Raw genomic sequence first — 27,143 nt, 5'->3', positions numbered from 1 at the left:
GCCTTGAGAAGGTCATTCCCAGCTGTATATTAGACCCTTGTGATACAGTCTCTACAAAAATTGTTGGCCTTCACATCTTCTTCCAGTAAAACAGACATGAATTTTCCATCTTCATGGTATTGTATTACTTATGCATCAAGCTACACATATCCAAGCTGGGATCCCTATGTTCCTAAACATCTGTCCCTGGACAAGATCTTAATTGGTCCCTCCCTCAGCTCAGGTCACCCATCACCAAGGCATACCTACCTAATAGTCTTTTGTGCTCTTCATCCAGGCCTTGCCTCTTACCTTCTTGTTCAGTGAATGAATTCCTTTAACCACGTCCTACAAGCCTCTACAACTCTTGCCTTGGCCTAACTGTACTATTTCTCCTAACAACCTTTTATTTTACATTGGCATGTTACATTTCTATGGTTGCAGCTCAGCTCTATTATCCCCTCATTGCCTGGCCACATATCTTCTTGTGAAGAAGCTGTCCACAGAAAACCCTCCTCACTAACCTCAAATACTGAGTTTTGAGGAGTAAGACCAAGTCAAGCTTTCATTAGGACTAACATAGCAGATCAGCATTGAAAAGAAACCAAACAATTCTCTTAGCAAATGCATTGCAGAAAGATGATGTTTTCTGAGGAGACTTGTCATATTTTAGCAGATATGAACATAGGAGCAACACAATTTTAATTAATAATACCCAGAGATTGCAAAGCAAACACAAACAGCGCTTATTTTGCTAGAAAGTTTATGATGTTCTCAGTGAATAAAAAGTAAAAACACGCTTAAGTTTTGCTACTAAGTTTGATTGGGGCAAAATTGTTTAATAAAGCAAGAAACACAAAGAAGATTCATGTCTAGAAAATGTATCTTAAGCATGATCTAGCAGATATTTAAGCATCTTTAAGTCATGCTGATTTAACCTTTAACATATGTTCGAATTAGTGGATCACAAAAATGTTTTTATTATACTGGCCTGTACAGTTTATATTTCACCTACTCCATTCTTTTTAACTGTGTATTTTGTTAATTTAGCCAGTATTTAAATATGACATCATCATGGCCAGAACACAAGCACATTTCACAATTCTGACATTGACTTGATTGGATAATGAAGCATACATACCCACCCTTGAACAGAATGATATGCATAACCAGATTGTAAATCCTTGTTTGTTGTTCTTCAAAAAAATAACTAAATGTCAATCAGTGTTATGCAAAGATTAGGTATTTTAAAAGCTCTGTGTACTTGAAAAAATATATGTATGAATACCCCTCTAGTGTCAGGCAAACTTGATGGCCAAAAACACCTTTCAGGGGTGGTACAAAAATAGATTTTTATGGAAAGATGGTGGATGCAACTAATAGGTTAATATAAAACAGGCACACCAATCGCCTCAAGATCTTTCATCATATTCAACACAGCTGTTTGCTGAGGTTTACATTATTACAAAAGGGTGGGGGGGATTAAAAGGTTCAGTCTTTATAAGGTAACTTCCTGAATAAGAGCCAACCTACAGTTATAATTGCAATAAATATCTGCATTTGTATCTGAAAGCCAGAAGTTCTGCCTGAACAAGCGGATGCCAAGCCTCTGTGTTGCTAGTATTTTCAATCAGTAGTAGGCTTAAAATATCACATCTATAATCCATTCTCAAACATCTTCTCTGACCAGTGCTGATCCTCCAGCCCTGTGATAAATCACACCTCACCATTTCGGCCTCATGCATAACACATCTGCAGGATGCCACACTTGGCCCAAGACCATTTAGCTCCCATTCCCTATCAGTCAAGTTCATCTTTCAGGAGAACATTACTAAACTGAAGAGGGCCTGAGGTGCTTTCTCTTCTTTTTTTCAAAATGCAGAGGGCCTGCAGTAAGAAACAAGAGAAGGGGGGGTGGGGACAGAGAGGGAGGTCAGCAGCAAAATCTCCAACTCACCTCTCTCAGCTGCTCCAGTTCCTGCTTCAGGACCTCATATTCCGCCTCTAGCTCGTCGTACTGCTGCTTCAAGGTGAGTTTCTCTTCCAAGACCACCAGCCCATATTCTGCCGCCTGGATCTTTTCATGGGTCGTTTCCGTGAGCTCTTTGGTCAGCCTCTCGATCTCGGTCTTATAGTGGTCCACCGTCTCCAAGACCTCTTCTGCAGCCATAGCCTTGGGGGGAGGAAGGAGGGGGGAGCGGCAGAGGAAGAAGAAGGGAGAGATGGCCGGGGGGGAGGGAAGGGAGGGAGGGACGGAGGGATGCAGGCACGGGCGGGTGGCAGTTTTCCCTGGGATGCTCCGGCCAAGCTTCCCCCGGGCTCAAGGCGAGAGGAGAGACGGCGATACACCCTGAAGAAGAGGAGAGATGGGGAGGGAGTCGAAAAAAGCCCTCCCAGGCTGCTGCACCATTTCTCTACTTCGGCTGGGTCGGCTTCTTGCTGGCTCAACCCGGCATCGCTGGTGTCGGCGGAGGAGGAGGAAGAGGGCCCTTGTCTCCCCCTCTCCTTTTTGCTTATTCAGAGGCACCGGTCCGCCATGTCTCCAGGGCAGCTTCACTGCAGTCGCTCAACTCTCCACCTGCTCCCCCTTCGCCGGGCTGCAGCCTCGGTGTGTGTGTGAATGAGGATGGGGGGGGGATAAATAAAGGAATAAATAAAGCGGCCTGCCGCCTCTGAATCCGCTCGGCTCCCCAGGAAACGAAACGCGAGGGAGGGGCGGCGAAAGGGGGAAGGACGCCGAGAGCATTACCACAGCAGAAAAGGCGACCGGCGACGGACACCTCCTGAGGCAGCTTCCCCCGGCTTCTCTCCCTCCCGCTCCCCGCCTCTCCCTCTCCACCCCTCCCAGCGGCCGAGAAGGACAGATGGGGGAGACGGCAGCAGCGCCGCCGCCTCGCAGCGTTTCTCGCTTCCCGCGCTCTCCGAGGGCGGGAAGAGAAGCGGTGGGTTTACCTCACACGGCCCACATCGTTCCAAATATGGCCGGGGGGGGGGGGAAGGCTCTGAAGACAGAATTCATATTACCTTACATGAAAAACAGAAGGAATTGCTTCTTCGCTCAACGAGTCATTAAGTGGTGGGAATCACTGCCACTGGATAAAGCCAGCTTGGTAGCACCGTCAAACCCATCTAGATGTCCAGGGGATGAGCTTGCCAGAGTGAGAGTGGAAAGATGCAGGATTTTATCCAGCCAGAAGGTGGGAGGGATATTTGAAGTGTGTAATACTACTGTAATTAGCTGGATAGAGTTGGGGTGTGGAAAGCAGAAAATCAGCATCTGGACTGAGAGAAGAAGATAACTGGAATGTTGCTGCCTCTTTGCTGGCTTTGACTCCCAAAAGCTGGTATCTTGAAAATCTAGTTGATCTTTAAAGTGCTAGTGGACCAGAAACTTGTTCTTCTACTGCAGAGAGAGAAAGATGCACTGAACTAAATAAATAACAAACGTCTCTGGCATAGATGGCTATAACAGGAAATTAGACAGGTTCGTGGAGAATAGGTTCATCAGTGGAATGAACATGAAATATGTGTCCTTCGTTCCAAAAGACCATCTACACCAATAAGTCCAGTAGTAATTTTAAGACTAACCAACTTTATTGTAGCATAAGCTTTCGAGAACCACTCTGCATCTGAAGAAGAGAGCTGTGGTTCTCGAAAGCTTATGGTACAATAAAGTTGGTTAGTCTTAAAGGTGTTACTGGACTCTTTACTATAGGATTGCCAGGTACTTAGAATGGAAAGAAGTTCACTAACCCATTAGCTGTGTGACAGGGAAATTCTGCTGCCACTGAAATATAAGCCATGCTCATGTAAGCTCATTAAAATAAACAGGAGTCTTATGGCAGTGTGGAGACTAACAGGATTTTATACCAGCATAAACATTCATAGACTAGAACCTACTTCTCCAGATACTGTAAGTGGATCCTCATTTTATGTCAGATGCCTGAGTTGGTTGAGAGGAACAGTATTATTTAATTATTTATTTAAGCATTTTCACCCTATCTTTCTTCATGCTTCTAGGCGGCTTACTATTATCTGGAGACTGGAAGTAGTTCTAAGAGAATTAAACTTTCAAAGGAGGTTTCATTTCCCATACACATTTCTTCTGGACCATTGCTGCCTCTGGTCATTCATATTTTTTCAATTTTCTGAAGCAATATAAAAACTCACTAATATGAAACAAGAGGAGTTAAGTGCACACATCATAAGCATTCTTTCAAGCTTCCTTTACCTCAGAAAAAAATAATCTTCAATCTTTGAAGATAACATCAAAAACTGTGTATTCATGTCATTGTGTCTCTTGTTACATATTCACTTTCTTTCCTGACAGTGAGGTAAGGCTGAAAAATCATGATGCTGCTTTAAGCCTTTTGTTTTCCAGGCATGTTTCAGCAGAGGATACGGTACTGACTGTACTGTTAAAAATAGAAGCTGAGATTAATCCCAACAGTTTGCTCAGCGGCATGGACAAGAACACAGCCTACATAGTTCACCTGCTATTTCATAGTCTGGTTACTTACTATAGAATAACAATCTGGTTCAGACACAAAGGTAATAAGTTCATAGCTCCAAATGTTACAAAATCACAATAGAAAACTAAGAATGCTCACTTGTTTGAAATAAAGTGGAGTTCTTTTCCACTGATACAAATATCGATGTTTCAGGTCAAAAGAATGGCTGAATAGCCCCACTGACCTCTAAGTACTGCCCCTTCTTGCCCTCTGGGGTTCACCAGTAGCAGTTCAAGTCTCTGCCTAGCACGTACCACCAACATGGTGCCCCCCCCCAACCCTCAGAGGGGCTTTCACTTCTTCTGCCTGCTGCCACCACCTGGCCTTTGTGGGAATTGCATATGGGAAGAGCCAAGACTCCCCACTCCCCTTGGCAGGCTAACCATTTTGAGCCCTGCCTTCTGCCTAGCCTCCTGCTACCCAGCACCTGGTTACTGCAGGGACTGTTTACTGCAATTGTGCGTCGCTGGGGGATCATTGAATTGCCAACAGACCACCATCTTCCCATGGCATGGCACCTCTTTTAGATAGCTAACACAGCACAAGGCTCAGAATATTAAAACTGCTTCAAATGCAAAATGGATGTTTAGCAAATCAGAATAATACCTGTCAGGTTCTGGACCACAGCCATCATGTTCTAGGTTACAAATTATATAAAGTGGTTTCCTTGGACCTCAGATGGAGAGGCCCTGACCTGGGTAGTCCAGCTGAGCCTGATCTTATCAGATCTCAGAAGCTTAAGTAGGGTTGGCCTTGGTTAGTAATTGACTGGGAGTCCTGAGGGTACTCTCCACCACCTCTTGATAGAGAGGGGTGAGGGTTCAGCTTTCTCCTCCTCTCCCATCTGAGGTGAAAACAAGAGCTGACGTGTCCTCCTCTCTCAAGCTTTTTAAATGCTACAGCCAAGCCTGGGGCATACTCAGTAGCATCTCTACTGAGATTCAGTAGAATCTCTATAAAATGTGGCTACACCCATAAGAGACCCCAAGGGTGGAGCCGCCAGATAGCTAATTGTCAGATGGCCAGCCATCAAAGAGCCAGTGGGCATCAGCTGGCTGGCTCTTAAAGGTCCAGTTACCATTTATCAGCTGGCTGGTGCGTGGCTCTCTTAGAGCATGCATCCATGGCCCTACTAGGCCTGGCGGACGCCATATGTAGTAAGAGAGGGTATTATTCAGGAGAAGGAGAGTCTGGATTCATCCCTGCTGCTGTCACCCTCCAACAATAGCATAACATTTGACAGTGAGAAGTGTCTGCAATCGCAAGAGAAATACTTGGTTGGGGGCCATGACGGGCTGAGAATCTTGGGAACAGGTTTACAGATATTACTGTCTCTCCCTTTCAAATGTTACGGTGTTCATCATGAGGTCATGCTCAAAGCATTTATATCAAGATAAACTGTCCTTAGGCTCACAAAGAAGATGTAATTTTTTTTACCAATTGTGTTTCAAAACAAAAACATTGTTTTTATGAAGAAAATCTGTAGGGTGTTGCCAAGGAGCCCCACCCCCTCTCCTGCTCTAAGGCCTGCAATGGACTGTAGCAGTTTCCTGCGTTGCTGTTTTATAACTACACCAGAGACTGCCTTGCACGTGTGCACTTTAATACGCGTGTCTGTTTCCTGTTTGTTCATGATCTACCATGGACTACGCCTGTCCCTTATCTCTGCCATGGACTGTGTTGTACCTGCTGTTCCCTGCCTCCATGGAAGCCCACCTCACCTGGGCCCAAGCCGCGCTATTAGCAGCAAGGTGCCTGCCAGGGAGACCTTCAGCGAGCCTGACCAGGCACCCCCTGGCCAGTCCCCACCCGGAGCCTCCCGCGGGCCAGTCACCCAGCTTGCCTTCGCTGCCGGGCAGCCTGCTAGCAAGCCCCAGCCATGCCCAGCCGGCAGCCATGTTCCCAGGCAGCCTGAAGACCAGCCTAAGCAGCCCGCTGAGAGAAGCCATTTCGGAAAAGCGAGCAGACCACGTCCGCAGAGGCAAACCTCGCCTTGCTCTGCATATCTTAATAGCCGCCCCGGAGAAGAAGCTACGTGCCGACCATCTCAAGCACTTAGGGAATGCATCTCAAAACAGCCTCCGTATTCCAGAGATGATGACAACAGGACAAGCCCTGTTCGCTGGAACATCCATTCAACACGCCCAGATCTCCCCCTCCCTCCTTTGTCCCCTCTTCCCAAGGTGTCACAATAATACAATCAGATTCTAAGATGGCCCATCTAGGGTAGTTGTAGAGCCATTAGAACCTTTGTTTCACCCGTGAGAACCACTGGGAACTGCACCAGCGCCAGGGTACGTTTTGGGGTATTTAAGCTGGCCTCCCAGGCTACATGGTGCGCGTGCCATTCCTATCCAGACTCCTTGCTGTCACTCTACCTGTGGATCTAGTGCTGGCATTAGACCACCCCACCTCGCTGCTACGTCTTTGCTCCACGTCGGGATTGTGAGTATATCCAGCTTCATCGCTTTCAAGTGGGTTACCCCACTAATGCAACCGTCTCTATTTTCCTACTCTGTTTTCCTAGTTCTTGTGTGTAATCTTGTACACGTGTGCTAGTTCAGGCATACGCCACATTCTTTAGTAAAACACGTTTTATTGTTATTTAGTCTGCCTCTTTATTGCATGAGCGTCTGGAGTGGGACCCCAGTATACAGTGGTTAAGATCCGCACTAAATTTAATTCCAGACTGCTAGCTAATTTCCCCATTAAAATAGAGCAGTTCTGGTAACAAGGGCTAAATTAAGGTAAGCTGGCATGGGGGGGGGAGATAATACTCAGTGCTCAAATTAAGATGGAACTGAGGACGTTGTCCCTCTGCCTCCTGTAATTGGTCCCTTAGCTGGTGTTTCAGAAGGGTCCATGGGGGGGGGCATGATTCAGCCCTCTTCTCTTTAAGGCTCCCCATGCCGCCACTACCTAAATATCTACCAGTGGGTTAGATCCAGGCTAAATTTTCCAGCGGTCAGAATGGAAATTTCACCCCCACACACACTACAACCCATTGATCTCTAAATAATGCTGTTCCTGAGGGACTGGGGGACCCTGAGAAATTGCATGGGGGAGTCTGCAGCAAGGTGGGAGAATCTGTAGAAACTGCCAACCTCACATCTCTGTGTGGATATGTGCCTGGCGGTTTGTTCTCCAACTCTGCATTGCTCTGTTTACTCTATCCAGATCCTGAAGCATTATGGTCCCAGACAGGATCTCAGTTTAGCCAAGTGGCTGCTTGCCTGTCCTTCCCTTTCCTCTGCCCCCCTCTCTCTGTCTCTGTCTCTCTCTGTCTCTCTCTCTCTCACACACACACACAGAGAGAGAGAGAGAGAGATTGGTCAGATGCCCCCATGCCCCAGAATATCTCACTACACCCCAAGAATCCTAGCTGCCTCCAAGTACACCATGTACTCTGGCAGCAGGAATTATCCAGCCAAGTAGAAAGTGCCTCACTAACCATTTTAAAACTTCCGTTATAACCAAGGCATTGTCAGGCTCTAAAACAACCTTGGCACCAAAATGAGAAAGGCACAGAGTGATCAAATTTTCAGTTTAGAGACATGCCCTTGAATTTTACAGTGTTAAGAAATTGGTGGGGTTTGTACTTGCTCTAAGACCAAAGTACCTTAGTTTATTCTACAGCAAGGCTTAGAGGCCGCTGTACAGGAACTTTTAGTTGCCCTTTGTATTAAAATTGTGGTAAGCAATTCTTCATTCTGCTAGTTTTTAAAAAGTTTGCAAATGGTTTTTATGAATGGTGAATGGCCTTGGGAATTTTACCCCTAATTTCATCCCTCAGTGGAGACTTCTTGAATAGAAAATGGATGGCATTGGGATGTATGAGGAATTTCAAAACCTGATGCAGTAGCCAGAATGAAAGTTCCATACCCCAAACAGACCAATAAAAATTTCGGCAGATGTCACAAAAACCGGATTGGGCGCAGTGCTCTTACAATACAGTAACATGATGTTGGCAAGCAGCAGCATATGCATCCAACTCTCTCATTGATGCAGAATGCACAGTCTGAGAAAGAGCTACTAATAGTGTAATCCTAAACAGTGTTACTCCAGTCTAAGCCCATTGAAATCAATGGGTTTAGACAGGAGTAAATATGCTTAAGATTAAACTGTAAGTAATTTATTTGCTTGTGAAAGATTTAATCAATACATTTATGGACAAATAGTGGCTGTAGAAACAGATTGCAAGCCTCTTATAGCCTTATTTAGCAAATCACTGAATGTCTTTACATAAGAGTTCCAAAAAAATATGATCAAACTATTGAAACATGATTTGGCTGTGACCGGTAAACCTGGCAAACTTTTATTCTTATGTGGATATCTTTATTACTTAATTTCCAGCAGCAAATGAAAATTGCAACATAAGAAAGAAGAAATTGCAACATATAAAATTGTTGCAGATTCTGGTCAATGGCTAGAAACTAAAGTTACTGGTGATCTGAAAATCTGAGTCTACTGGAATTGTAGACACGAACTCACTGTGATAGGTGGAGTGACTTTTAAGGGTTACAAAGTGGTCATACCTACCTAGTAGCATCCACAGATACACATTGCAGAATATCCATGAGATTATCTAGGCAGTGCAACATGAAAAGTATTCGCTTGAAAAGTAATATAATGGCCCAGAATTAATCAGAATCATAGCTAAATAGAGTAGCTGTTTCAGAGATACTGAATTCTCCCCCAGCTCCCCACAGGGGAACTACAAAAATTATTTAGTTATAGACTATTATTCTTTACATCCAGAAATACTGGTAAGTGACAAGCGCCACCAGCAAACTGGCAATTACCAGTTGGAAAGGGATATTTGCACAACATTGTATTCCATTGTATTTAGTGAAACTGCACCACAATTTTCCTGCACAGAATTCAGACAGTCAGCCAAAACCTGGGATTTTCAGCATACCACATCTAGCTCAAATTTTCCTTAGTTGAATAGATATAGGCCTTTGCTTTTGGCCCCATACCTCTTTCAAGTTTTCTTCTGAATTCTGGATGATAACTTCCCCTTCAGATTTCCATGTGGTGTTTCAAGGGTTCTCTTCCAAATTTTCTGCCTGCACACAAAAAGAAAACCCAATGGGACCAAGAGTGGCAAAAATCACCCATGCAAAAAGAGAGAAACGGCTTGTTCTGTTTGTTTACAGAAATGTATGAGGACTTATAAACTGTACACAATTTTTTTCTATAATGATTGAAAGGTATAAAATACAAGTGCTGATGTTTTCCTGTATGCATTTGTTTACAAAAAATGGACTGCTTTAAGGCTTATTGCTAAATAAACCATTTTTTCTTCTATGATCACCAAGATTAAATGCCTTGAGTTGTTTTCTCAGACTAGTAGTGAAGTGGGGAATTGTATAACTGTCTAAGGGTGTTAGTTTATTTCCCCATTAAAGATGTTGGCTGTTCCACAAAGATCTGTCATCCCATTTTGATTCCACATACAAATGAACTGATTGCTTTTGCAAATTTGATCTCCTTGTTCTGGAAGATCTCAGGATCACTTAGCAAAATAATATTTTTGTGTCAGATACTGAATTACCCTCATCCTCCTGAGACTTTTTTCCTCCTGAGATTTCAGAAAAACACCAGTTGCAATCATATTGGTTCTAATACATCTGCTTATTAATTGTTGAGGAGGGGGGCAGCCGTTCTCTTTTTTTAAAAAAAAATTTTTTCAATATCTAACATACAAAACTACAATAACAGTAACTACAAAAGACTACAATAACACAAGGGAAGGAAAAGAAGGGAGAAAAAAGAGAAGGGGAAGGGGGGGTGGGAAAAGAGGGAAGGTAGCCTACAAACACTAAACGCTACACTTCAATGCTTTCCCTTCATACTACCATAATAAGAAAATAGCTTAATAAAGTAGTGACGGAGTGGTTGATCATACAAATTACAAATTACAGTTCAAGTTAAATCTTTTTCCCTCCCCTGGGCCTCGGACGCAATTCTCTCTGAGCAGCTACCACCGCAGCGCTCGTTGCCTCCCCCCTCTCTTCAGGCTTCGGATCCTCTTCTTTTTGCTTGGTGTCTGGTCCAAATTCTGGATTTTTTTCCACAAAATCCCTTAGCTGATCTTCCGAATTAATCTTGTAAGCTTGATCTTTATAACTAAACCCGATTCCTTCCGGGAGTAGCCATTTGTACTTTATGTCACATTCCCTCAAAAGAGCTGCCAACTTCTTGTACTTAAATCTTCTCTTCCGAACTAAAAATGGAACGTCCTTCAATATCTTGACTTTATTTCCCAGAAAGTCCAACTCCACATTGTAAGAATTATATAGGATACTGTCCCGGACCCTCCTAGATGAAAACTCAATAACAATCTCACGAGGCAGCTGCCGCTTCATTGCATATTTTGAAGATGCCCGACGGACTCCCAAAATGGCGCTTTTCACTTCTTCTTTAGTTGCCCTCGCGGGTTTTGCTAAAAGTTCCGAGGCGAGATCCCACAAATCCTCGTCTTCCTCCTCTTTAACGTTCTGGAGACGCAAAATGGTCTGTGTTCGCTCCACTTGCAGTCCGATCAGCTGGTTTTCCAACAGCTTCAGCTCCCTGTTCGTTGCTCTCATAAGTGACGCACTTTCCCGGGCAGACTTCTCTGCCCCCCCCCGCTGCTTCTTTAATGGCTTTCACATCGCTTTCAATTAAGCCCACCCTTTGATCTGTTTCATTCAGCTTGTCAACAAAGGGTTTTATGGCTTCCATAACCGCTCTTTTAACCAGTTCCTCAAGCGTCTCGCCCCTCTGCAAGGCCGCCATAACTGACTTGCCAAGAGCAGGGCTCTGCTTTTTTGCTGCCATTTTAGGGGGGGGGGGAACCGCCAGTCTTCCGAGACTCTACGAGGGGGGAAAAATCCGAGTCTTCTAACCTTCAGACCCCACCACTCCTCACATACGCTTGTAGTAACAGAAGGGATTCGCTTACTTGCAGGCTTTCGCCTAATCCTGTTCCTTGCCGTTTTCCATGGCCCGGCAGCACACTAGGTGCCGCGCTCGTCTGCCGGCCTCCATAGGGACAAACGGGCAATTTACCCCCTGCCTCGATCTGTCAGAGGGCTCTTCCCGCCGCGCCCCGGACTCAGACTCCCTGCCTGAGAGTCTGGGGGCTAACCTTTGCAGATCAGCCGCCCGGCCAGGCGGCTCGGCCGCTTCTTCCTGGACCTGCCAAGAAGAGCGTCCGACATGGCCGCGAAAACGAAAACGAATCAGGGGCAGCCGATCTCTAAGGGTTCCCCCTGTAAATCAGTAAGTGACTTACAGAAATTACTACCATTATCAAAAGGTTACTTCATCAGAGTTTTGATTGTCTAGACAGAGTTTTTATGGCCTTACAACAAACAGTTCTTACAAGCAATCAAATTGAGGTACATGAACAGTGAACAGTGTAGATTGATAGGTTATAAATAGGAATTAAATGAACAACATTCTTGGATGGCACCATTAAATTCAAAGCATAACTGGGAAGGGATTTCCAAGGCTGAAGATGAATATCTCCAGATATTCTTAACCTTCAGTGTGTAATGGAAGCAAACTCAATGTGCCCTTTTTTCATGGCCTCTAAGTTCTAATGTTATAAAAGCACTTGCAGGAGAAGAAATGCAAAACATAGGGTATAAGAAGAATTTTCTCACAGGCTTTGGGCAGCCCAGATCAATGAGTTTTGAACTGAAAGACAGGAGGCTACCCCAAAATTTCTTAACAGTCTTATGTGACCCAGACTGCCAAAGGAAGCTGACTGTGTTGTGATCATCGTGACATATGTGACATCCCAGGCTGCCCCTGATAAGTCGTAGAAGGCAGTGGTTCCAGTTTCAGTCAACTGACAGATAATACCTGTGGTCAACAGAAACTAACTTACGAACAAGATGCCCTGTTAAATATCCACATATATAGAGGCATTTGACTAGAAAGATCAAAACTCCAGCACAGCTTGCAAAGACTCAATGCTGCACAATGAACAGCACAGTATAATTTAAACGGTTGTTTTGATACAATATATATTTTCAATATGGAATTTAAAATATATGTTTATTTAAAACATTTCTATGCCATATTTCCACCTGATTAGGGCCCTCAAAGCAGTGAATAATACATACACACAATTCAAAATAAACAATATGCATGATCTTTCTTTGTTCTAAATATTGTTACTTTGTTATTATATTATCGCTAAAGGCTAAGATGTATTAATAGAATTTACAATTTCAGGACATTTTCCTTTATAATTTTACAGAGGTGAAAAACTGGTAATTTGTGAACTTGCCCTGAACTCTTGAACACAAACTTAGTTTGTTGTACAGCAAGGCATAATTATTACTGCGCAAGATATTTTAGTTATATTGTAGTTGTATTAAGCTGTTCCTCATTACCCAGGGCTTTTTTTCAGCTGGAATGTGATGGAACAGAGTTCCGGAACATCTTGAAAATGGTCACATGGCTGGTGGCCCCGCCCCCTGATCTCCAGACAGAGGGGAGTTTAGATTGCCCTCCACGCCACAGCGCAGAGGGCAATCTAAACTCCCCTCGGTCTGGAGATCAGGGGGCGGGGCCACCAGCCATGTGACCATTTTCTCCTAGGGCAACCCACTGAGTTCCACCACCTCTTTTCCCAGAAAAAAAGCCTTGTCATTACCTATGGACACAAATATTATAGAGGGCATTCTTGAATAAGCAGAAGAGGATTGAGGGTGTTCCAGTTCAAATGGTGAAGAGCCACACAGAACATTAGAATCTTTTGGGGACAACACTGGGGAAAAACATCAAAAGTATGACAACTTTGCCTATACTTCATTTTAATTAGCTCCATTCTAACATCCCTTATAAAACAGCTGGTATTTGCTTAAATGTATAACGTAAAACAGAGACTTACAGAGAAGCCTTATTGATTGAAGGGGGCGGTGCCATGTTGGCCTCCCACCACTCCCACCACTGCACTTTGTTAATTTGTTTCATTGTTTGTATATTGATTTTAGTTCTTGTTTTTATCGATTTTAACTGTTCACTGCCCAGAGCCCCTGGGGATGGGCGGTATATAAATTGAAAAAATAAAATAAATTAAATAAATAAAAGTCCTGCTATGCTAGGCTCTCCCAACAAGGTCTACATGTTTGCTTAATACAGGATCAGATATGATGGGCTGGATTCTGCTCAGTAAAAGCAGCCTGACTCACTGTGAATGATTTGATGTGGCCTTGAACAGCTCAAGAATTGCTGTGAATGCTATCAGGAGCTGAGGAATGCTAGCAATTGGGAGTAGACTGTCCTGTGTAGGCTGTAACCTAAAAGTAAGGAGCAAGTTCATGTGCCAGGACAACTGAAAATATTGATGAAACATGAAAAATTAGGGGTTTGGTGTTTTTTGGTTTTTTTTAAGAAGACACTTTTCATCTTGTCTTGAGGGACCATGATAGGGTGACACTGGGCAAACATCCCAACAATGTAATCATCTTCTGACCTTGTGTACTACCCTTGATTAAAGAAAAGTGTATAAAAACGCAGAGTAGAACAAAGGTGAAAAGTGAAATCCTGCCCTCAAGTCATAGTTGACTTATGTAGACCCCTGGTAGGGTTTTCATGGCAAGAGAATAACAGAGGTGGCTTGCTATTGCCTGCCCCTACGACTCTGGTCTTTGTTGGCGGTCTCCCATACAATTACTAACTAAAGCCAATCCTGTTTAGCTTCTAAGATCTGAAGCAATCAGGCTCTCTTGGGCTATCTAGGTCAGGGCAGAACAAAGGTAGCTAAAGCTTATCTCCCTTAATTGCTGCTAAGAAGTCCTTGCCTATGCAACTAGAAAACACCATACTGCAGAACTCCCAGGTAGGTAGCTAGGAACTTGCTTTGAAACATAGAAGGATGATTTTTAAGTAGCTGTTCTTAATAGGGAAGAATGGTGCAGGAGCAGAGCTAAATGCAAGGGTTATATTTTATTTATTTTATTAAAACTTTTTTATTTGCTGATTTCAATCGCTTTGTCTCTATTTAGGATGATACTGTATGTCTTGTCTTCTTGCTGGTTAAGCAGTACAAATTGGGGTAATAAAGGACCCAAATTTATAATGAGTGTCAACAAATGTTAAAATGGAAGGGGGTCTCTTCTAAGCTTTCATAGTTTAATATCATTAGGTGTCATCTTCACTCACATGACAATGTATGTGTTATGTGCTGTCAAGTCACTTCCAACTTATGGTAGCCTTATGAATTAATGACCTCCAAGATGCCTTATCTTTGACTACTTCGCTCAAGTTGCAAACTTAGGCCATGGCTTCCTTTACTGAGTCAACCCATCTCATGTTGGGTCTTCCTTTTTTCCTACTGCTTTCAACTTTTTCTAGCATTATTGTCTTTCCAGTGAGTCCTATCTTCTTATGATGTCACCAAAGTATTGAAGCCTCATTTTCATCATTTTAGCTTCTATGGAGAATTCAGCCTTCATTTGATCTAGAATCCACTTATTTGTCTTTTTGGCAGTCCATATATGCTCTCCTCTCTCCAAAACCTCATTCTAAATGAATCAAATTTCTTCCTGTCATAATATGTCATAATATGAATTATCTTAACCTTCCTTCCATTTAAGGGTCTTTTCTAGTTCTTTCATGGTTGCCCTTCCAAGTTTCAATCTCCTTTTGATTTCCTGGTTGCCTATCACCAACTTTGCAGGATGTATTAACGCATGCATGAGTCTGGATGAGTAATAATAAACCTTGGCTATTAATGCAAGACACCTTTTTTGTCAGTTAAGAGCTGGGAAGGCAGCTGGCAAGTCCTTTTAATTTATTCATCCTTCTGTCTCGACTGATTCTCCTTTTAACTCAAACTCTCATTTGCTGGAAGCAGTCATTGTTTAGAACTCCATGAAAGCATTTCACAGTAGAAGTCATTTTGGTGCCCATCAGTAAACAGCTGTAGTTGCTCTTACAAGACAGAATGAAATTGCATATTAATGAATAACAGCAGCATATTTTCTGTGTACCCCCATGTAAACAATACTGCTATATGCCCAAATGTTTTGTATGTTGCCCAAGCTATCTGCATAAACAAACATAGTTAATTCAAGCAGGCCTTAGAAATAGTATAAATAAATAATGGCATAGTGGGAGGATTAAGTTACTCCAGGACAAATTAGAAGAGTAGACAAGAGTAACAAAGGGCCAATCCACTTGTCAGCCCAGAAGAGGGAAGAAACCTATATTTCACAGATCCTATGTTACCTGAATTGGTCTCCTTTCAAGTAGGGGGAATTAGTGGCAAGGAAAAGGCTACGCAAGAGGGATAAAGTGAGATCCTCCACCAATTTTTATGAGATCCCCTCTTCAAGAAAGCTGTAAGACTAATGTTCTCAAAGTCAGAGCAAGTTTATTTAAAGGAGAAAATACATACACGCAAGAAGCAAATAAACAGTATACACAAGCACATGGAGTCCTAGGAAATTAGCCAGAGGTTGGAATATAGTGAGGGGTTTGGTTACCATTAGAGGCATAGAGTGGTCCACAAAGGAAGAGGGCTTCAAACGGCCAGTGTTCTCAACCAGGAGAGGTGTAGGGTAGGAGACCCTAAGGGTACAGTGCTCAGATCTAGAGAAGTGTACACAATTTGAATGGGGTAAGAGTCCTGGTTCTTACAGGGCAAAATGTGTTCTGAGGCTGGGGAGCCTCCTCCCTCCACCATTGGGACAAAGACCTTAAAGGTCATCTCCTGGGGATGACAAAGATTAGATTACCTTTGATTGGTACTATCGGGGTGTGACAAAAGAGTAAGATAGGATTATTCCGATGCTAGACTAAGAAGTGGTTGCTAATTAACATCCCTGGAGCCAGACTGATAAATTTAGATCTTGATTACATGTTCTCAGGAAGAAAGTACAAACTTATCAGTGCTGAGTGATGACCCATCAATTGTAGGATACGATCAATCACGGAAGGAGGGAAGACTGGAATGTGCTAAGTGCGGTGACTCAGTGAGACCCTTTCTTGTCACAGCTACATGCCCACAGCTGGGGAGGCAGTAAACTAATCACCTCAGCCCTCGGTATTTGCATGAACATTCCATTCATGACTCAATCTACCTGGCAGAACTCAGCAACACTTTGCCCAGCGGGCTGGAATTCCCCTGATGCAGGTTAGGCTGCATTAACCTAGGGGCCCTGTGCTTTTTATATCATAGGCCTATATCAAACATGGTGGGGACCAGGGCTGGGGCCGGGGCTGGGCCAATTGCTTACAGCTACTACTGCTCAAGGGAATGAGAAACTGATCAATGTAACTCAACCTTCTCTAAATGCAAAAGACATTAACAGATGCAAAAACAATTAAAACTCGGGTGTCGCCCAAAGGCAGCTGGGCCAGACAGCCGGTCCCTTCCCGCTTCAAACCACAAGAAGAGAGAGATCGAGCCTCTGAGAGGAACAAGCCGTTTTATTGAAGCAATAGGAGTACACAGGCCTGTGGGTGCCAAAGAGGAACCTAGAGGCTTCCTGAACAAGGATTTTTATAGACTGTAAATCATCACTGATAATTGACAGATTTCAAGCATCCTATCCTCGTCCGCAATTTCCCTCTCCCTTTCCCCATTGGCTGAGGTACTTGGGAGTTACACCTTTCCGGTCTTCGTCTAAAACTTCGCCTTAGTTTACATCTCCCATTACTCTGATGACGAAACCCCCTACTTATATTTGTTTTATACCATACATAGTTTGTTACACATTAGCACACACACAAAGGTCATAGCCCTTGGTGTGTGTGCTACCTTACTTCCTATTTTATATAGCTGAGCACAAGTATCTGCTACTTACTTCCTATTTTCTATGACTGAGCACAGCTATACTTATCTTATATATCTTGCAAAACCCACACACCTTTCCTGTTTCAGTGAGACAGAAAACAGCTATGTATAAACTTCTTTATAATCTGTAGGTAAGAAAAAGGGTCATAGCAAGCAAGCAAATGGTTACTTTATCTAAACCCCCTGCATATATATAATATAGCCTGAGTTGTAGCTGAACCTGTAAGCAGGGCAGGGGTCTGAGATATATCTAGGGTTTGCAGGCAAGGTGAGGGCCTAAGACAGGAGGGGGGCAATTATGGATTTTCTCTTTTTGGTGCTGGCTTACACGGGCAAGTTTAACAATGAGGAAATCTCACCACCTAAATGTCTAAATTCAAGTGGATTGTATGGGGTTTTTGAAAACTTCTTGTTTAAAATCTGTATATCGTTTTTGCTGTTAACATTATAAAAGGAAAAATGTATCAATATACATGGAACTAAGAGTTAGAATGGGGAAATAACTCAGGGATACAGGAAAAGACACAGAGTGAAGGAACAGCTACAGGAAGTGATTCAGCAAAGAAGCACAAAGAGTCTGGGAAAGACAGAAAGGAGTTTACAATTAGATTTGTTCAACAAACACTTTTCTATATTGCTTTTACCTGACTTCCAGCTAATTACTAACCTCACCTGAAACAGTAAGTGAAATCAAAACACCTCCCTAGACTGTTCTCTTCTTAATTGCCTCCTGCTTTTGTCTTATTCCAGTAATCAGTAATTGTGAAATGCATTTACCAGACTTGGAAAGACTCTATGATTGTCCTAAGTTTCTAATGCTGTAAGCTTTGGGGGCATTTTTAGTTCACATGAACGTCTTCCACAGCCCTTCTTTGCTTACAAATCCTTTATGCTATTCATAGGAGTTACTAGAGTAGGTTAAGAGCTCATGTGAGTCTGCACTTTGTCCCTGACAGAGCTGAAGCTCAAAATATTTTGGTGCCTGAAGCAGAAAATCTATATGTTTCTTCCACACAAACAACAAACCAAATAATGCCCATTTTTGCTGCTCTTGAATGCTCCCTGAGGTGGGCTGCTCCAGACATCCTAGAAGTAGGGCTGCATCTGCTGAAAGTGGCTGATCGTATATGCTAAAAAAACCTCACAAGTACAGCAGATACTTTCCTTCCTGCCACATATATAAGACATGGGCACTCTTCTTGCCAGCCATTCTTCCAGATCAAATACCAACCTGAGGGACAATCTGCATGGGAAAATAGCCAGAGGAGAAAAGGGTAGATGCCTACCTGGTTTGTTCTTCACTCAGACTTCCTGATATTGCTTTGGGGTTTAAAAAATCAGGAGATACATGACTATGTAATACATCTAATTTGAGGTTAAGACATAACTACAGCAAAAACAACTCTGCATTACTAGCACTACAACCTTATGCAAAGTTACGCCAGTCTAAACCCATTGTTTTCATTGAACTTACATTGCAGTAACGGTGTACAGATTGCCCTGCAAGCCACCTGCAAGAGATTGTGCAAGGTTCCTTACCCAAATGTTGTTAGACTTACTTTCACTTTTCTTGAGTTATGTTCTGGTGTCATGTCCTAGCCCTTTGGATCCAACCCCTGACTTCTTTTGTCATAGGTTGTACAGGAAAAGCCTTGGACTGAGGCAGCTTTATATAGAGAATAATTATAACAAGAAAAAACTAAGATACCCCAAAAGACATTTGGGAGTTCTTACAGCTTCTGCTTCAAGATCAAATCAGGAAACTAAATGTCAAAGTTAGTCGACTATTTGCCGACCTACCGCAAGATTCTGAGGTAGGGTTGATCGGTAAGCGTGTCACACTGAGAAACCTGTCAAAAAGGCACATGCCTTGAAAATAAATGAGCTGGATAAGGGACTTGTTCAGAACTGGAGATTGAGACAACAGATGGTCAGAAGAGTCATGTTGGTTTGCTGACCTTCCCTGATAGGTTTGTGATATCCTTTGAAGCCAACACACAGCAAATTGTCACACGCAGCTTCTCAGCCACACATCCTCTGCTGCAGAAAATGCTTTCCCGCAGTTATTTAGATACTAGGATGTGTATTCTATGCTCACAGTCTATATAACAACTGAAGTATTGCACACACAAACAAGCGTGCACTCGCACACACATAAAACACCTAACATAAAATTACAATCTGTGCTTTCAAAAGGCCTGCAAGACTATCCAAATTACCATACTAAAGCATTTTCCAGAACAAATAGTGAAAGTTTGGGAGCAAAACACAACTCCTACATTCCAATGTACTTGTACTGGATATGTGGGGTGATAGGAAGGCTGGAAGCATTACCAGGTAGTGAATGAATCAATCAATTTATTGTATTTGGCCATACACCATCACACCAGATAGTAAGTAGGTTACTACTAAACCCTTCAAGAAAAAGAGAATAGATCTGTGTATCTGATGAAGTTAACAAATCTGTATTCCTGTATAATAAAATAAAACCAAAACTTATGCCGTAATCAATTTTGAAAGGGCCATGAGTCATTTTGTTGTTTTTAGTGCAATTTATACTTACAAATGTTATGGTCATTTATACAACTTTAATGTATTCAGTAATACAGATACCCGTGGAATTTCCCTCAAGGAACTTTTCCTTTGATATCAGTGGTTCATATCAGTTTTCTGTGAGTCTTTTTCTACCAACCATGAATGGGGAGGCCCATGCACAAACAGGGGCAGCTGTGTTGGCTGGCTCAATTTAGGACTCCTTCTTAGGGTTCCTGTGTGTTGTGGAAATTGTTGCTCTGCAACCGGGGACTAGTCCACCAGCTGCTTGGGTTTGCCTCTTACCATAGGCATGTAAAGAGTGCAACCTCACTTGATCTTTCCCTAGTACAAAACTGATGTCTCTGCTAAGAATAATATGCCAGCAGCAGGAAGGTCTTTAAGCCAAACTGGAAGTTTTTATTCATACAGGAAAAACAAAACAAAAAACAGTTGGGCAAGGCACCAGATATGGGCCCAGCTCACTGACCACTAGAGCATTATAGAGATAGATACAGAATACAAGTTAGCATGCAAGATACAACAATATTATAAGATAACTACAGGAAAAAAAACTTACCCTCCCCCCATTCCAGAGCTCTGGGAACCCCCCCCCCATTGCACAGCCGCAAAGGCTAGCACTAGCCTTTGCGTGTTGGCAAGTGAAGGGTCCTGAGTATCTGGTTCGTCCCTCTTTTATAGGGAGGTATCAAAGGCTTGTTAACATCCTAATCAATTACATTGTCTTTGTTCTCGAAAGACAGTTCCGTTGAGGGTCTTTCGTGTAAACACAAGTCTACACATCCTTTACCTCTGTGATAGACTGCATCTTTGATATGCATTTGTAATTTGCAAAGGAATGTTCACACTACACTAGTCATAGGATATCCTGTTTTCCCCAGAGATAAGCTGTTTGCTGTTTACCTTTGCCCTTTTGGTGATTTATATGAAAAAGGCCAGAGGACTCAAAAAGGTCCCAAACAATTAACAACTTTTATGGCCTCATCTATTCCCTGTCACAGAGGGTGAGATCTTCCTAGGAAAGGCAACTTTATTCTGCAGGGACAGAGCTTTTGGAAGATTTCTTTTTCCCAAACTGTAGCTGGTTCTCTATTTCTAACATAGGCCAAAAAGGCCTGGTTCCGACCCACTAACAAAATTCTGACGACACTGTGGAGGTGAAGATGGTGGCAATTCCTCCTCCTCCTCCCCACCATCTCTCAATTGAACAGGAGAGGAGAGGAGAAAGCAGATAAGATAAAAATGAAAAGAGGTGATGGGGACAGCAGCAGAAGAAGGAACAATAGCTGCCAAACAGCAAATCCAGAGGGACAGACAAAGAGTGGGTGTCAGCATTCTGGATGTAAGTCAAGGCATAGAGCCAGAGGGAATAAATAGGGCTGAGATCCAGCGGAGAGCCCAAAGCTCAAAAGAACAGTCCCAAATGCAAAGGCCAGAATTGTAATCCAGTGCAAGCAGGGTAAAGTTCCAGGAAATCAGGCTGGGGAGACTACAGAAAAGGGAGACAAATCTCCCTGGGTGCCATGTGAACCATGTGACTCAAAAACTTCTGACTCAAAAGTTGTTGTGACTCAGGTGATTCCAGAACAGAAGTGTAACTGCAGTCTGCAAGGTGCTGCTATTATACACAGGTGATAGCAGCTGGCTCTGTAGCATAGGTTGTAAAGGGCTGAGCTTGTACTAGGGGTTCCTGGCCACAACAAGTTCCATCCTGGTGCCTTCCAGCAGGTAGGTGAGCATGTGGCTCAACCAGCAAGTAGCAGTAGCAGTCGTTTAGCTCCTTCGCTGCTACCAGACTCAGACTAGAGGAAGATAAATAGAAGAAGAAAAAGAGGTGACAAGGCTGATAGCAATGGCAGGGGAGGGCTGTGGGGGAAGAAAAAGAGGAGCAGCTGCCACAGTGTCATAGTAAGCCCATCACAGCCCCCACAGAGTAGCACAAATTACCACTATAGAGATGTTGATATGTCAGCCATTGGAGAATGCACCTAGCTCCACTGAGCCAGGCTAGCCTGGGACTAAATAAACTGGGAAGAAAATAGCACCTCCAGAGTCAGCAGCTAACATCCTTGTACCTGTTTCAAGACCTGCCCCACAAATTGCAATCACTTGACTACAATTATTAGAGAAGAGATCTCAGAGCACAAAGCTACCGGTAAAGAAGGTGGAGATTGGCTGGATCGCAGGGCAAGCTCTAGTACAGAAGATCTGCCTCTTCTCAGTTGGAATTGGTACAGCTTGTGGCCCACCAAACTGGCTCCCTTTTACTTGTTCCTAACTACCTGCCCTATTGGAGGACCTCCGGTATGTATGTCCCACTGCTACAAGACTTTTGCTGAGACTTATGGGTCCTGGTAGGCTTCTGCTATGGGGAAGTACCAATGCCAGCTCCTAATACTAGGCCCGAATGTGGAGTTTGATTCAAAAGGGAGAGTGCTGCGTGGAGGCTGCATGAACGAACATTTGGAATCTGTCTCTTAAGAAACAAGCAGACACAAATGCTTGCTTAGCAACAGTAGAAAAGATAGTTATCTCTGGGAAAAAATTATCTAACATTAATGCCCATTACAAATACGTCTGCATATTTCTGCATGTCCTTTTAAAAACATCCTCCGTGATCATAATTTGAAGCAAATTGGAAGACCTTACAACTACCGCACAGGCGCTAATTCTTTGAGTGTGTGTGTGTGTGTGTAGGGGTTATTCTTTGGATAAGAATGCTTTCGTCAACTGTTCTCAAGCCTTTCCAACCTCTTCTTGATAACACAAAAGAGCCATTTGTGAGTTTTTGAAAGGGCCTTTTTTTTTACATCTTCTTTGAGTAGATTACATCATGCACAAAACTCTTGGTCTGCGTTCTCTTTCCAAGTTTCTTTTGCTGTCCTCATTTGTATCTCCTGGGTTTTTTAGCATTTCCTCCACATGCGCCAGGCATAATCAGAATTCAGCTTTTGAAACGGTTCCCAAAAGAGACTGAACAAAACCAGGGGTATTCCTCACCAATAGCTTTTCAACATTGCTGTATTTTTTTCTATCTTTGCAATACAGTTGTACAGTGTGTAATTGTGTTGAAGTGAGCTGCTTTGCCTGACGATGGCGTTCTCCCTTCAGGCCTAGAGTTGCCAACCTCCAGGTGAGGCCTGAAGCTCTCCTGGAATTAAACCAGACTACAGAGATCAGTTCCCCTGGAGAAAATAGCTGGTTTGGAGGGTGGACTCTATGGCATTATACCCTGCTGAGGTCCTTCACCTCCCCAGGTCCCCCCCCCCAATTTCCAGATCTGAAGTTGGCAACCCTATAGGGCCTCAGCTTAGAAAAGAGTGGCTTTATAGCACACGCCTCCTTCTCCACCCTCCAGCCTGTTTCTGAGCACAGTCCCCATTCCAGCTGTCCAGGGATGAACACCCCAAGCGCTCCGGACTTGCCACAGTTCCCCTGCCTGAGGACTGATGGCACTCCGGCTGCAGGCACAGAGAGCCTGGGGAAGGTAATTCAGCCCCAGCTAGCAGAGAGTGGAGGGGAAACGGAGTCAGCCGGGGCGGCAGGCAGGCACATGCTGCCAAGCCAAGCCCTGAAGGGCAAGGAGGGCACATGCACGCCTGGGATGCCGATACCCAGCCAGATGGGCTAGAATCCCCTGCACCCTCCCCAGGTGGGGCCAGCGGGCACCCCAGGTGACTGGCCAGAACCCAGGAGGCCAGTCTGGCACTCTGGCTCACTATGAAGTCCTCCAGTCCGCAGCACTAGTGCTGCTATGCCCTGGCAGATGGCTGCCTTGTTCCCCTGGCTGAGAGACGGGGTCATTTTCCAGCATCCTCAAGAAAGTCACACGGCTGCCATTTGTTGAATGTGTGTGTGTGTAAAGTACCGTCAAGTCACAGCTGACTTACAGCACTCAATCAAGTTTATTCAGTCAATGACCAGCACAAATCTCAGACATAAAGATTACAAAAGAGCTTGGCCATAATATCCAAAAACCAGTATCAATTTATATAATTTAATTAAAAATTTAAATTCAGTACATGATTGCCTGGTGAATTTTATGAGCTGCCACAAAAAAATTTTACACAACAGATTGTAGTCTAAGGATTAACCTCCCCTAAAGATCTCCTTAATATATCATAGTTAGTAGAAAAGAGCAAGAGTCCAGTAGCACCTATAAGACAAACAAAATTTGTGGAAAGGTATGAGCTGTTGGGAGCCACAGCTCTCTTCTTCAGATACAGCTAGAATATGAGACTATCTGTCCTCATATCTTGGTGAGTGTGTGCTGTCTCATTACCAATGCTGATTTCTGCACACCCACCACCCCTCTGCATACCCCACTCTATTGTATCATGCCTGCTATTGTCATTAACTGGCTATTGTCATTCGGCATCTGAAATCACTTCACTCATCAAGATATAAGGACAGATGGACTCACATTCTAGCTGTATCTGAAGAAGTGAGCTGTGGCTCACGAAAGCTCATACTCAACCACAAATTTTGTTCATCTTATAGGTGCTACTGGTCTCTTGCTCTTTTCTACTGCTACAGACAGACTAACATAGCTACCCATCTTGATATATCATAGTCAGAACAGCCAAGAAACCTTCTAAGCAATGGAAAAATATATTGTAAACAGATTTCCTGGTAAAAGCAATAATAAAGCAAAACATGTTCAATTGTTTCTACCTTGCCGGTGCCACAGGGGGAAATGCTCTCCTGCACAGGGATCTTTTTATATCTTCCCTCTAATATCACAAAGGGGAAGACTCTCCTCCACCTAGCTTGGGAGAATGCCCTTCATGAACAGAGGCAAATCCACATGTCCTTGGTGCGTCCCAGCATTGCGCTAAATGTTAGCTAAACACCCAGAAGTATAGCGTCTTTCTAGCGTGATTTCAGAAATCGCACTAGAAAGACGCTATACTTCCGGATGTTTGGCAAACATTTAGCACAACGCTCCAAGGGCGTGTGGATTTGCCAGTAGTTTGCCATTGCTTGCCTGTGTTCTTCCTTGGTGGTCTTTCATCCAAGAACTCATCAGGACTTCCTGGATGGTCTTTCATCCAAGAACTCACCAGGGCTGACCCCGCTAAGCTTCCAAGACCTGAGAATACCAGGCTAGCCTGGGCCACCCAGGTTAGAGTATCTGTTTGTTAGCCCAATAGGGGACCTTCGTATGTACAAACCAATAATACACACAAAGGGACCAAGTCCGGAAGGAAAAGCAGAGCTTTAATGCATTAAAACGTGGAGAAATATTACATGTTTTTCCCGAGGGAGCTAGGATACACACAGAGATTATATATATTTTGAGGTTACATTGGAATTTGACAGAAGGATAATGATTACATCATTCTCATATCTAGTAGTTAATACATCATCTACAAAGTCATGCTTCATTGCTTTGGAGAAAAGCATATTTCATGGGAACTTAAGGTTCCCTTTCAGCTAATCTCTTGTATCAAATCACTATGTTTTATTTAGTGTCTTTGATCTTATGGGAATAACTCAGGTCCATCAGGTTGGATACCTACTCTCATTTGGGGCCAGTTAATTGGCTCAGGGCACAAATGCAGTGTTATTAAATATTTGCCAAAGATCATTAACACTTGATATTTATCTTCTTTATTCCTTTTCAACAATACTTTCAGAGCATCTCTGATCCAGGCTGAGATAGTGGAGGGAGAGACAGAATGGCCGAATCCACACTTCCCTACCTTCTGCTTTTCATGTGCATTAATCACGCTGGATTCTATCCTGCAATGTCCCAGTCTGTGTTCACATCCCTTCTCTTATTGCCGCTGCCTTGCGCTATACTTCATCCACATCCCTGGTAGAATTGTGCAATATGGGGCAGGTTTAGATCCGACATCGCCAATGACGACATCACGTTCATTTTTTTCCATTTTTTTATCAGATTTCCGCAATAGCGTTTTTTTGCTAAATTGCTATGGTGAGGCCACACCCCTATGATGCCTGTGATTGGTTAATGAATATGTCTTCTTCTTTGAAATCTATTGGACCATTATTCTGGCGGGCTAATTTGAACTGATATTTAAGGTGGGGGTGATCCAAACTCTCCAAACGGGCAGACTAATTATTTGACGCTTGAATGTAATGTTAGAATGACAGATTTCCGCTATAACGGTAATTTCAACAGTTAAAAAAAATTAATTTTAACAGCCACCGATATTTCCGACTGTCCGGCATCCTAAAAATGACACGGAAATGGAAATGACGCCACCCCTTGATGTCCCTGCAGGGATTTTGGAGCACCTCAATTAAGATTTATGGCTGGGATTGTGCAACAATGCTGGGAAAGTCCCCTTTTTTTAAAAAAAAGGGAAAGGGCGGACAGGCAGGCATGCTGCGGAGAGAGTGGAAAAGCTTGATAATTGCATGGCAAAGAGGGATGGTGTTCTGGAAAGGCTGTGTCACGGGCTGGGCCAGCCCAAGCAGGATGGTTCAAGTCCAAACCTTAATGCCAGAGTCTGAGGGGAGTTCCAGGAGCAAAAGCCAGGTCAAACCGGTGGTCAGAGCACGAGATAATGCCAGGAGTGAGTCCAGAGTCCAAGAGCAAGGTCAGGTACAATCCAAGGTCATTTACCGGTAGTGTCAGGTCCAAAAGCAGGCACGGGCACGGGCACGGGCACGGGCACGGGCACGGGCACGGGCACGGGCACGGGCACGGGCACGGGCACGGGCACGGGCACGGGCACGGGCACGGGCACGGGCACGGGCAAGGAACACGGAGTAGTTGCAGGCAGTAGACACGTTGGTTCCACGCCCGGCAGTTCCTCCAGACTGGCTCTTATAGCCAGGCGTGGTTTTCAGCCAGCTGCTGGGGCTCCATCCTGACGCTACTCATCGTCACTCTCCAGCAGCTGGCGTTGGCTCAAGAGGCGAGCACTGCGCCGTCTCTCCTGCAGTTCCAGTCTCTTGCACTGCCTGCGGTGTTCCTTGGGCGTGGGTGAACCTGGGGGGGGTGGAGGTTCTTGGCTGCGCTGCACCTGTAGAAGTCCCTGGCTAAGCTTCCCCTGTGGTATTGGAGCTAGAGGGTGCTGGTGTCTCAGCTGCTGGCTGCAAGCTCTGATCAGCCAGCAGCTGTTGCTCCTGATTGCTGGCTTCTGCTGAATCAGGGCTAGGGCTGGCTACACAGGGCTCCTCTTCTCCTGAGGAGTCCTGGCTGGCTACACGAGGCTCCTCTCCTCCAGAGGAGACCTCACTCTCAGACTGGGCCATGACAGGCTGCAAACACGGAAGTGGGGTGGTTTGAAGGGGGCGGTCTCCTTATGGAACACTTCTAT

At 43.9% G+C, this 27,143-nt stretch overlaps 1 protein-coding gene across 3 annotated transcripts in view; it reads right to left on the bottom strand.

Moving 5' to 3' along the window:
* BICD1 (BICD cargo adaptor 1) overlaps positions 1-2,598 on the bottom strand; it is a 147,509-nt gene extending 144,911 nt beyond the window's left edge. For all 3 annotated transcript variants that reach the window (XM_054989457.1, XM_054989456.1, XM_054989459.1), the window contains exon 1: positions 1,937-2,598. In XM_054989457.1, the coding sequence (XP_054845432.1) occupies positions 1,937-2,149 (213 nt within the window). In that variant the 5' untranslated portion in view covers positions 2,150-2,598. The remainder of the gene's footprint in view (positions 1-1,936) is intronic.
* Positions 2,599-27,143: the final 24,545 nt, after the last annotated feature.

The sequence above is a fragment of the Eublepharis macularius genome, chromosome 9 (genome assembly GCF_028583425.1).
Source record: "Eublepharis macularius isolate TG4126 chromosome 9, MPM_Emac_v1.0, whole genome shotgun sequence".
NCBI classification, from domain to species: Eukaryota; Metazoa; Chordata; class Lepidosauria; order Squamata; family Eublepharidae; genus Eublepharis; species Eublepharis macularius.
Note: the sequence above shows the minus strand (reverse complement) of the source record. Positions and strands in the feature narration are given on the sequence as shown.